This window comes from Rhineura floridana, chromosome 16 (assembly GCF_030035675.1).
Source record: "Rhineura floridana isolate rRhiFlo1 chromosome 16, rRhiFlo1.hap2, whole genome shotgun sequence".
NCBI classification, from domain to species: Eukaryota; Metazoa; Chordata; class Lepidosauria; order Squamata; family Rhineuridae; genus Rhineura; species Rhineura floridana.
The window spans coordinates 7,782,875-7,794,980 of NC_084495.1; the positions used below are offsets into that span (position 1 = coordinate 7,782,875).

At 39.8% G+C, this 12,106-nt stretch overlaps 1 protein-coding gene across 1 annotated transcript in view; it reads left to right on the forward strand.

Moving 5' to 3' along the window:
• Window positions 1–12,106, forward strand: part of LOC133371505 (ras-like protein family member 11A-like) — a 49,679-nt gene that overhangs the window by 1,276 nt on the left and 36,297 nt on the right. The window contains exon 3 of the mRNA XM_061599037.1: window positions 1,503–1,545. Within this exon, the coding sequence (XP_061455021.1) occupies window positions 1,503–1,545 (43 nt within the window). The remainder of the gene's footprint in view (window positions 1–1,502; window positions 1,546–12,106) is intronic.

Genomic DNA, 12,106 nt, shown 5'->3' on the forward strand with positions numbered 1-12,106 from the left:
ACAGCACCCCTTATGAGTGTCTACTCAGAAATAAGAATTCAGAGACTCAGTCTGCAACCCTATGCATTTGTAACTTGGGAATAAACTCCATTGATCTCAACCAGATTTATGTCTGTGTATGAATATGTAAAATTGCACTATTGCTTCTTAGTAACACAGCCTGATCCTTTCAATGTTTGCTTTGTTCATCTGGCCTTACTCCCAAGTAAATACGTCAGGAATGTACAGCCCAACAATTGCAATGCCAAGCAAAACCCCCTAGAAATTGTACAACTCTAAGATCTAGGCTGCAACCGTTGTTGAGGGCAACAGGCTAGCTTAGGAGGTGTATTTATTTATTTATTTATTTATTTATTTATTTTATTTATATCCTGCCCTTCCTCCCAGCAGGAGCCCAGGGCAGCCAGGGTGTATGAAGCTTCTGATACACATCAGAACTCTGATCTCCAGCAGAGGGTAATGGCTAGTGGGCTTAGCAGAAAAGGGGGTGAAGGCTGCAGGCCCACCCCTGTATCTGCCACCTGTGGCATTTGCCTCCCTCCGCCTAATGATAGGGCTCTGTGGAGATTGTTTCTGACAAGAGGGCTTGTCTACACTGGGGTTTTTTACTGCGTGTTCCCCTTAAACAACCCTAATCTCGATGCTTTTCCCTGTAAAATTGGGTTTACCCAATATGGGGATAATCCGATAAACTGGGGAAAACTGGGCTCGACTGTCCTCCACTTAGGGTCACAAATGATTTGTTTCAATGGTTTTGGGTGGGTGGATTAACTGTCACTTTTTGCTATTCCCCTTTCCACGCCCACTGCTTCCTCCATGCTTTAATTTATTTTCTGGCTGTGCTCCTAACTATTTCCAGCACACTCTAACATATTTTTATCTTTTGATCCCTCTGATTTGCACAAAGCCAGAAAACCGCACAAGCAAATCACATTAAAAATGTCTGCACCAGTTATTGCGTAGCAATCTGAAAAGTGTGTGCTGAGAATTTACAGTTGCTTTCTTAACTGTTTGCCTGAGTTAGTGATTTGTGCTAAACGTGCAGGAGTCATGTACCATTTCTGAACAATTTTTAAAGCCGTTTCCCCTGAAAGATGAGGCCACTGATTTAAATGGGAATTTTAACCACATGCCCATCCAGATCTCATTTTTGATTTCACAACTCAATTCGGTTTCCCATATTTATTTAAGTATTTGGTTACTGTCCATATCCTTTCCCAATAAAAACTTATATAAGGAGGAGACTAGACCTTTTTCAGTATTGCCTGCATTCAATACTATTTTTTCTCCTTGAGTTAGTTCTATTGTTCCCTGAGTTATAATGTAATTTTTCCTTATAAATGTACTGATTTGGTACCATGCCAACCAAGAAATGCCCATATCCCACAACTTCCTGTGCCAGGTATCTCGAGGTATGGGATTGTTATTCACGTAAAACATCCTTTACTCTAAAAATATCATTTTTAATTAACTCGGCATCTATTAATCTTTCTTTCTTATAGAAATCTGGATTATTACAGAGAGGAACCAAGGGGGAGAGACCTGGTAAAAACAGCTCCTTTCTATATTTCTATATCTCCAATATTGGTGTCATTGTTGTACATTCTAATTTTATACTTTTTTTTTACTTCCTTTTCAATATATGGTAACCCTATAGGGTTATTATGACATAACAGATATCTTTCAATTTGGACCCAACGTCCTTCTCTTTTAATATCTAAAAATGAAATCATATGCCTAATCTGATATGCCTTATCTGATATAAATTTACTTTTATATTATTAGGGATTCCCCATCCTCCCTCTTGGTTCCTTCTGTACCTAAGATTTTGGCGGTTCTTGTTTTTTTTAAGCATATATAAATTGTTCTAATTTCCTTTCCAAAATATTATCTTACTCTTTCTTATTTGAGTGGGTAAAACATAAAACAATTATGTGAATTTTGGAAGCAACATCATCTTTACTAGTGTTATCCTGCTGGAAAGGGACAACTTCAATTTACTCCATACTGAAATATCTTTTTGTATACGCTTCCATAAGAACATAATTTATTATGTAGGATTTTTTAAAGTTTTTCAATACCTGTACCCCTTAATATCTAAAGGAGGTTTGTGCTAGCGGAACTCCCAGCTTTTCAGAGAAACGTAGCTGGTGGTTTGGTGGTATATTGATACAAAGGGAGATCTGATTTTTTTTAAAAAAAATTGTTAATCCTGTTACCTCCCCAGACATTTGTAATTCTTTTTGAATGTGCGGTAAGGCTTCTATAGTATTTGTTACCATGAGTATAATATCATCCTTATATAAATTTATTAAGTGCTCTTGCTTCTCCACCTGAACTCCATGAAACTCCATGAATCTCCCTATTAGTTCTGAGCCTGTTGGCTAAAAATTCTATCACTAAGGTAAATAATAGATGGGATAACGGTCACCCTTGTTTAGTACCTGCTTTAACCTGTATCTGTCTTGATTTGGTACCATTAAATAGTTATTGATTGTGTATACATGCTTTCCATAACTTTGGTAAATTTAGGGCCAAATTTTATTTATTATCTTTATTTTTTAAAAAGGTAAAGGTGTCCCCGCACTTGTAGTGCGAGTCGTTTCCGACTCTTAGGGTGACGTCTTGCGACATTTACTAGGCAGACCGTATATATGGGGTGGGATTGCCAGTTCCTTCCCCGGTCTTTCTTTACCCCCCAGCATATGCTGGGTACTCATTTTATCGACCACGGATGGATGGAAGACTGAGTGGACCTCGACCCCTTTTGCTGGAGATTCGACTTCCTCCTTTCGTTGGAATCGAACTCTGGCCGTGAGCAAAATTGGAACTTAAGGCGGCTTACAAATTTAAAATTCTCTAATGATTTTAATAAAAAATTCTACTTTATGCTATCAAAGGCCTTATAAATTAGACATTGCCAATAAAGCCAATGGGGAATCATTTATTTTACTCAATTTCATTATACTGCTAAACAAATGTCTCACTGGATCTGCTATGTATCTACCCGGAATAAATCCATATTGGTCTGGATGAAATAATTTGGAGATGACCAGTTTTAAACGATTTGCCATGACAGATGTAAAGATCTTGTAATCCATATTTAAAAGTGATTTTGGCCTATATGAGTCTGGGGAGGTTGGTGTTTTGCCTGGTTTCAGTAACAAGGTTATATGTGAAGTAGTCCATGTCGGGGGCATAGAGCACCTGTCAAAATTGTATTAAATAGTCTTGTAAGATGAGGGTCAATATATCTTTATATAGTTTATATAAATTTCCTGTAAACCCATCAGGGCCAGGAGCTTTATTTACTTTGAGCGCCTTAATTGTTGCTTTAACTTCTTCTTCTGAAATTGGCACATCAAGACTTTCTCTTTCTGAAACAATGTAGGCATGAGAGTCCCCAACTGGTATTCCTTTAATTGTTGTAAGTCTAAATCTTTGTTCTTATACAATGTTTCATAGAACGTAGCTAATTCCTCTCCAATTAGTTTATCATTTGTGATTAATTGGTTCTGAGTTCCCACTTTTAATGCTCTAATAATATTTTTCGTCCTTCTTTGTTTGGCCCTGTTTGCTAATAATCTGGATCCTTTTCCATCATATTCATAATATTTTTGCTTACAGTACAACATTGTATTGACCATTGTACTATCTATGTCTGCCACATTCATCTCTGTCCTTTTGCACTCCATCTGTTGTCTTAGTTGTTGTGAGCCTGTCTTTTTAAAGAGTTCAGTTAGAGCTTGTAATTCTTTTTCAAGCTGACCTTTCTGTTGATTTTTACTTTTCTTCAAATAACTCCACTCTTGTATGCATATCCTCCTTATTACTGCTTTCATAGCCTTCCACCTGCTCTCCTCCACAATTTCTTCTGCTGTGTTCTCTTTAAAATAATTGCCAATCCTTCCTGTATCTTAATTTGTCTTTGAGGGGAGGAGAGCAGGTTGGGATTTAGTCTCCACTGTGGCATATATGACCTGGGTATAAAACTAGCAACATCTACATTTATTGGGGCATGGTCTGTTACTTTGATTATACCTATTTAAGCTCTCTTCACCCTTGTTAATAAAGCATCAGAGACAATGATGGAGTCTAATCTGGAGAATATTCCATGAGGCCTTGAGTAGAAGAATGACTATGGTCTGCAAGATGAATTGTTGCCCACACTTCACTAAGCCCTTTTTGGTGAAGCTGTATATCCGTTTTTGTTGTTGTCCCTCTATTTCGCCTATCTCTCTTCCTTTTCTACATGCGCTATCCATTTTTTTGTTAGGGTCAAACCCTTGCATATTCAAATTGGTGCCCTCTCCCAGAATGACAGGTGCTTTTGTAAATTTATTCAATTTCCCCAACAAAGTTTAGAAAAATTCAAGTTCTTTTTTGTTGGGGGCATAAAATGAGACCAGAGTAATGGTGATTTGAGAGTCTAAGATTCCTTCTACAAAAACATACCTCCCCTTCACATCTATAACTTTTCTACTGGGCATAAACTCCAGTGATTCATGAATGAGCAATGCTACCCCTCTTGCTTTACCAGATTCCTTAGCCAAAAATTTGTGCTTCCATTGTTTATTGTTTAGAAACCCATCTGTTAATTTAGCTTTGTGAGTCTCCTGTAACATTAATACTTTTGGTTGCGTGTCCCTTATCGTTTTCTGCAACCTAGTGCGTTTAGTTGAGGTCCCAAGTCCTTTTATATTCTGTGAAGTCACTCTCAGCAGATTATTTATGTTTGTTTGTTCTACTCCTCCTTCTGTTCTATTATCCCTTTCACACTCTATATTCCTTACTGTTCTTCTCTTCACCCCCCACTCCTCCCCTTTTCCCTCCCCGATTTCTTTCCCCAATTCCCCCAATTACAAACCCAACACTAAGTATACCTATTACCTAATCCTTCGCCTTACCCCTTAACCAGAGGTGTGGCTACTCTTGCGGTTACGTAACTGTGTTGAACTGCCTATTTAATTTCTTAACAAAGAAATGAAACATTATTTACTCCAGGGCTCTACTTATTAACTTACAGCTAAATTTTCAAAAACCTTGACGTGAAAAGGAAAGAGTTAAAACTAAAAAAGGGCAATCTGATCTATTAATGCATAGGCCAGCCACACAAAACAGGAGACTCTCGCAGCCTCTATAATTTATGAAACTCAAGCCCCTTCCTTTCCTCTTTTACTGCCCTCCCCTTTTTGTGCTTTCCTATTAACACTTGGAACATCATATTTTCACAGTTTCCTAATTACGTGCTTGATGGATGAACTTCTGTGTTGCTGGTTCTTCCTTAATGCTTCCTGTTAGGCAGATCTCTGAGGCTGTGTTGCGGGATGGTTATTGTTGCAAAAAGGAGCTTCTCCCTGTTGTCTGTCCTGCTGCTCTCTATTTATTTATTTATTATTTCAATTTATATACCGCCCTTAGCAGAATAGCTCTCAGGGCGGTGAACAAACAAGATAAAATACAATATATCATAATAAAAATCATAAAAACATATACAAACAAACAACAAAAAACACTACAAAAACACAATATGACAAAAATTAAAAATACGGATTAAAAGATTAAAATGGTTAAGAAAATTAAAATGCCTGGGAGCATAAAAAGGTCTTTACCTGGCGCCGAAAAGATAAAAGTGTAGGCGCCAGGCGTACCTCTTCCTCTATGTGGTTTCTTCCTCCTTACCTCTTCCCATTTGTCTTCTTCGCCAGCTCCCTCTGCTCTATCATTAGGTTCCTCTTCTTCCCCTGTTCCTGATCCTTCTGGTGGGTCCAGGTGCAGGATTTTTAGAAGTTTGGTGACTTCTGTTGCTGTTGTAGCTGTATATGTCGTCCCCTTGTATGGGACAATCAACTTAAATGGGAAACCTCAACAGTACTTTAAACCAGCTTTTTGTATCACCAATGTATATGGCCTCAATTTCCTCCCTCTCTGCAGAGTTTCTGGTGCTAAATCCTGTAGTGCCAATATCGCTGTATCATTAAACTTTAGTTCACCTAGATCTCCCAGATGACGAAACAGCTCTTCTTTTGTGGAGTATTTAGAAAAACAAACTACAATACCCCGCTTTAACATACACAATGGGACCGGAGCGTGTATGTAAAGTGAAAATGTACTTAAAGTGAAGCAATTATCTATGCATGTACTGCACTGCAATCGCCACTAGATGACAGTGGCGTCATGCCATTAAGTGCCCATAATTGCGAAGCATGCGGACGTTAAGCGGGGTGGGGTGGCGTATGGAACATGTACGTTATAGCGAGGCGACGTTAAGTGAAGCAATGTTAAGCGGGGTATGCCTGTATTATGTCTCTTGATCCTTTTTTCCTTTTAGGACCCAACGCTTCATGTGCTCTTTCTAAATCTTCCTTCAGTTGGAAGTTGGGGAGCAGAGAAGTCAGCCATTTTACTAAGAACCTCTTTGTGTCTCCTTGTTCAACCTCTTCATCCAGATAACGAAAACGCAGGTTGGGGCATCTGTTTCTGTTCTCCAGGTCTTCCAGCTTGAGTCTTGCTTCTAACTGCTTTTTTAAGTGTCTCAGCTTTGTCCTCCTGCTCTGCCATTTTTTCTTCGTTTTATTTTCTACCATATCTAAATCTGGTTTGCATCTCTTCCAGCTTGTTTTCTAGTATTTCCGTCCAGCTAGTCATTAATTCCTGTGTAAAGGAACGGAGCTGACTAGCAAGTTCTCTATTTCAGCTATTGTGTTTGTGGTCCCTGTCTCTCCCTGCGTTTGCGTGCTTGCAGAGATCTTTTGTGATGCAAACGCCATAATTGTTTCCGCTGAGGGTATTCTCTCTGCTATAGGCCTCAAAGCTACTTTCCGTCCTGTTGCTTTGAAATAAAGTTTAAGACCTACCTCTTTGTTTTTTTGAGTTCCAGCTATCATTCCCTCCTTGAGCTTAGCACAGGAAAGATTGAGTTGTTCCTTTTTCTTTCTTTCTTAGGCATAAATTTTAAAAGAGGCCGAGGAGCTCCCACTCTATGCTGCCATTTTTCAGGCGTCCAAGCCCCGCCTGTTTCCATATTTGTTGACAAATTTTTGTCAAAATTTGGACTGATTCAGTCTCAGTAGCTTGTAGCAACTCTATTGGTATGCCATCTGTTCCTGGTGATTTGTTTCTTCCAAGTATTTTAAGAGCAGCTTCCACCTCACATTCTAAAATTTCTGGTTCTTCTTCATATGGTTCCTCCATGGATGAATCTGTCATCCTTGCATCTCTTTCATATAATTCTTCAGTGCATTGCTCCCATCTTCCTTTTATTTTTATCTAGGTCAGTCAGTGTTTTTCCCTGTTGATTATTCAACATCCCTACTCTTGGTTTGAATTTCCCTTTGATTTCTCTAATCTTTTGGAATAGGGCTCTTGTTCTACCTTTTTTATTATCCTCTTCTATTTTCTGTACAATAATTATTGTAGTAGTTCTCTTTGTCCCTACGTACTAGTAGCTGTATTATTGCATTTAGGGTTCTAACCGTATTTCTCTCTCCGTTTGCTTTTTTGGTAGAAAATGAGGTGCCAGTACTCATATCTTGATAAAAGTGCTGTGGGTGCCTGCACAAAAGAGAATGCCTGTTGTTGTGAACAGGAAAGACCGAAGTTGCTTCTCATATTTGAATACCTGCAGGTGTCACCTACTCCAGTCTCATTCAAATGGGGAAAAAGTGGATTAACAGCTAAATAATGCTCAAATATGGGCAAGCCCTCAGGCTACATAAACACCATACATGTAAAGCACATGACTTCCCCCAAAGAATATTGGGAACTGTAGTTTACCCCCTTACAGAGCTACAATTCCTATCACCCTTAACAAACTACAGCTCCCAGGATTCTTTGGGGGAAGTCATGTGCTTTAAATGTATGGTGGTGTACACAGCCTCAGAAGGGCTGTGTTACTGCTAAACCAGAACATAAGGGGAATAACAATGTGTACCTACATCCAAGAGTAAAACAGAAGTAATAGCAAATCAAGACGTCGGAAGGCTGATAGCACATCAGACAATGCCTAGTCACAAGGGCTGCTTGCCTGCCAGCCAGCCAGCACCCCCTGCTCGGTTTATAAGATGCCTTTTGTGTCTTTTCAGCAAGAACATAAATGATGCCCTTGACTCCTTGATAATAAAACGTTCATGTTATTCATCTAGTTACTACAAGGTAACATCCAGAATTGAGTGTGAACATAGAGAAATTCGCTGGGATTTGTTGTCCCACAGCCTGATTTTTTTTTTCCTTCCCAACAAGGGAAACCACATAGGCCATGGGACAAAACATGGAAGAGCCAATTTGATTAAAAAGTCTGACTACATTGGCACATTAGGTGAGGCCTCCATCATATCTGGTTACTTCAGCGGACCCACAAATGGATTCCAAAAGCGGCAGTTCTGCAAAATGTTCATCATGGATGGGCCACCGTGAGGGAGTGCAGGGGCAAATCCTATTGGCCACCTTTTTTTTAAAACAGTCTTTTTCCTCAAATGCCCAAAAGTTCATTTCTAAATTAAAATGGGTGGCATGTGTCACTGAATGAAAGTGCAGTTCATGCTTCACCCTTACTTCTTTGAGAAAGAGCCATAACTCATGTTTTGAATGCAGAAGGTTCAACCCCTGGCTAGGTTGGTAAAGGCTCCGGCTTGAATGCCTGGAAAGTCATTGCCATACAGGGCACTGTGGTTGATACTGAATTAGGTGGACCAATAGTCTGACTGCCTGTAAGACAGCTTCCTATCATGTACCCCTGCCAGCCCCTTGCACACACCCTGCTTCCCCCCTGGTACTGTGCAGGTGTTTAGGGATGAGCTGGGTCTGTTTGGAAATATGGTTTTGAAATTGCTGGTGGTCAAAATGCCACTGATGGACACAAAATGTCCACTTATTGATGAGTATATGTTGGTGGAGACGCCTGCATTGGCTGCCAGTTTGCTGTTTTTGACCATTGTACTCCTTAAATGATCTGGACCTGGATTATTTTAGGAAAGAAGCACCTTCTTCTCTATAACCACCCCAGCTGAGAGCCTGATATTCTCCCCCTGGGTCAGCTCCAGGTTCAATTCTCAATGAGATTGTCATCTACAAAAGCAGGGCTTTTCCTGTGGTGAATCTAAAGTTACAGAATGCATTTCTCTAAGCAGTTAACCTGTGTTTTTATTTATTTATTCATGTAAGAATATCTTCCTGTTCCATCTCCAGACATGATCAGTATGACCTCTTTCATTCTTTTGATCAAATTACACCACTCCTTAAGTTCCTATGCTGGCTTTTTCTTTGATCATAAATCCAGCACAGTCTTCAAGGAGAGCCCCACTTACAGTGTGTTACAATAATCCAGTCTAAATGCAACCAATAGCACAATTCTAAATATGTCTACTCAGAAGTAAAACCCACTGAGTAGGCCTTCTCCTAAGGTAAGCATGTAAGGCATGCATGACCACTCCATAGTCTCCATGTAGACATTTTTGCTATTGTCCTATTAGGTACTTTTGGAATTTTTTAAATTGTTTCTTTTACATAGTTTTAAATTCTTGTTTTATACTGTTTTACCTGGATTTTTATTTATACTTGTGTTCTAATTTTATTTTTTGTAAACCATCTTGTGAACGTTGTTGTTGTTAGGCAGCCTAGAAATATTGTACACAAATGTGTGTACATTTAAAAAAGATGTATCCCTAACCCCCTTTCTCTTTAAAGCTCAACTCTGGCCATGCTGATGTGGAAGAGAATCTCGATTTCAATGGGTCTGTTTTTCAAATAGCATTTCAGCTATGGGAGACGTTTTTCTAGCTGCGTTTGCAACAGCTTTTCATCATCATTAGAGTCTGTGTTGCCTTTGGCTATGGATTTAAAAATGTGTTTTTAGTTATATTTTGCTTGGCACCCAGACAGCCTCAAGCACCAATGGAACTTCAAAAATAATGTCTTATAGTGCTTTGGACTGAACTTACAAGATCTGAACAGGGTGGTTCATGACAGATGCTCTTGGAGATCACTGGTGCATAGGGTCGCCATAAGTTGTAATCGACTTGAAGGCACATAACAACAACAACAAGTGCTTTGGACTTGAGACTCTCAGTGTACTTTTAACAACATTAAATTGCACTGGAAGAACAGTATCATCTTTGCAGAACAGAGGCACAGGCAGAAGAACAGAGAAGTTAAAGGGATCTCTGTAAATCAGAACAAGACCAGGAGGGAAATTGTTGTCTCCTCTTATTCTTAGGTCACATCCACATTGTACATGTAAAGCACATGGCTTCCACAAAAGAATCCTGGGAACTGTTTTGTACCTCTCACAGAGCTACAATTCCCAGTACCCTTAACAAACTATACCTCCCAGGAGTCTTTGGGGAAAGCCCTATCCTTTACATGGATGCTATAAAAGCCACAAGCAGCCTGTTTTCCCACACATCACCAACAAATGTTTGAAACAGAGATCAGTCCAATACTGTAGTCCTGTCTAGGCATTATTCCAATGGTCAGTGGCCAGGGACTATAGGAGTCCAACCACATCCAGAGGGTACCAAGTTGAGGAAAGCTGATTTAAGCTAGGGATGGGTGAGAAATTTGATTCAGTTCTCATTTCAGGCCAAATCTATCAAATTAGCACTTTACAAAACAATATGAATACTGAAACACAGCCATCCTTCAAAATGTGCACTCATTTGAATTTTGCAATGCAGTTCACCAACCAAACATTTTTTTTCAAAAATGCATATGTTAGGGGAAAGTGTGCATAAAAAATGAATATATACGTGAAAATAAAAATGCATTATATGACAAAAAATGGCTCACAAAAATGTGTACATCAGTCAAAACTCTACAAAAAGAAATTTGCATTAAAATGCTAGAGAATTTTCATGAGGATCCCCCCCCCCCCCACAAATTGCTGCAGAAAAACTGACTTTCAGATTGGGAAGATAAGAAAGGGAGAGAACTGAAATGGACAGATCTTTCCATCCCTAAGTTCTAACTGAATTGTCACAGACAGTAATTTTTCCATGTTGTTGTCATTTTAACTCCAGCCTCTACATTTCACCCCCCCCATATACATAATATACCAGAAAACTGGAGATGATGCTCCCTGCATGGGTTGTAGTCCATGAAAATTATGCCATCATAAAATGTTCTAGCTTTTAAGGTGCCACAAAACAAGGTGTGGTGTTCTAAGGATTTGGCACAAATGGAGACTGTCAGCCTATAAGTGTCCTAAACCTTCAATACAATAACCTTTAACCCCCTAGGGAGCAATCCTACTTGGGTTTATACTGGGCTGGGGGGAGTTGGATGTGGTGGACCCCCAGCTGAACTGGCAGGCTCCCAGTGCCACTGGGATCCACTGGGCTCCGCTGGGGCTCAGCTGGAGGTCTACTGGGGATGGCTAGCCTGGCAGATGGAGAGCCGGCAGAAGCCGTGGTAGCCCTGAAAACAGGGCATTCTGGAGGCATGGTGGTGGAGGAGCCATGGTGGGAGGGACTTATGTGGCATCCAAGTCCCCCTCAGAGTGCTCCCCGATTCCCAATTCACTCAAGAATTCTCTTGGCAAAAAGGAGGAAAACAGTTCCATTGGTGCTCTACAGAGGCCACTTACTCGCCAAGTAGGGCTATTTGTGGGAGCTGGCTCTTCCCGTCTTGCTCTCACGTGCAGTTCCTGATGGAACCTGCATTCTGCTGGGGCTTTCCACTGGCTCCTCCTCCTCCACCGCTGCTGCTGCTACCCACCCACCCCTTGCTAGCTAACCCTGAGTTGGATTGCTCTGTTAATTTCCTAGCACGGGTTTTCAGTGGAGGTTTTTATCCCAGACTCCATCTGCATTGGACTTGAAATTGTTTTTAAATATGTTTTTATTGTTAAATCACTTAGGGATGTTTTATGGGAAGTGATTCATATGTGACATAATAATAATAATAATAATAATAATAATAAATTAAAAGCTATTACTCATTGTAAAATCAAAAAGCTCTCTTTAATCTGGGATTCTTTGCAGCCTTTCAGACCTTCCAGCCTTGTTACTTGTTAACAGTCGCACCAATTGATCAGGGATTTCTTTATTTTTTTTACTCTGTGGCCGAAGCTTTACACATTTTGTTTATTTTTATTTGACAATATGCGTGT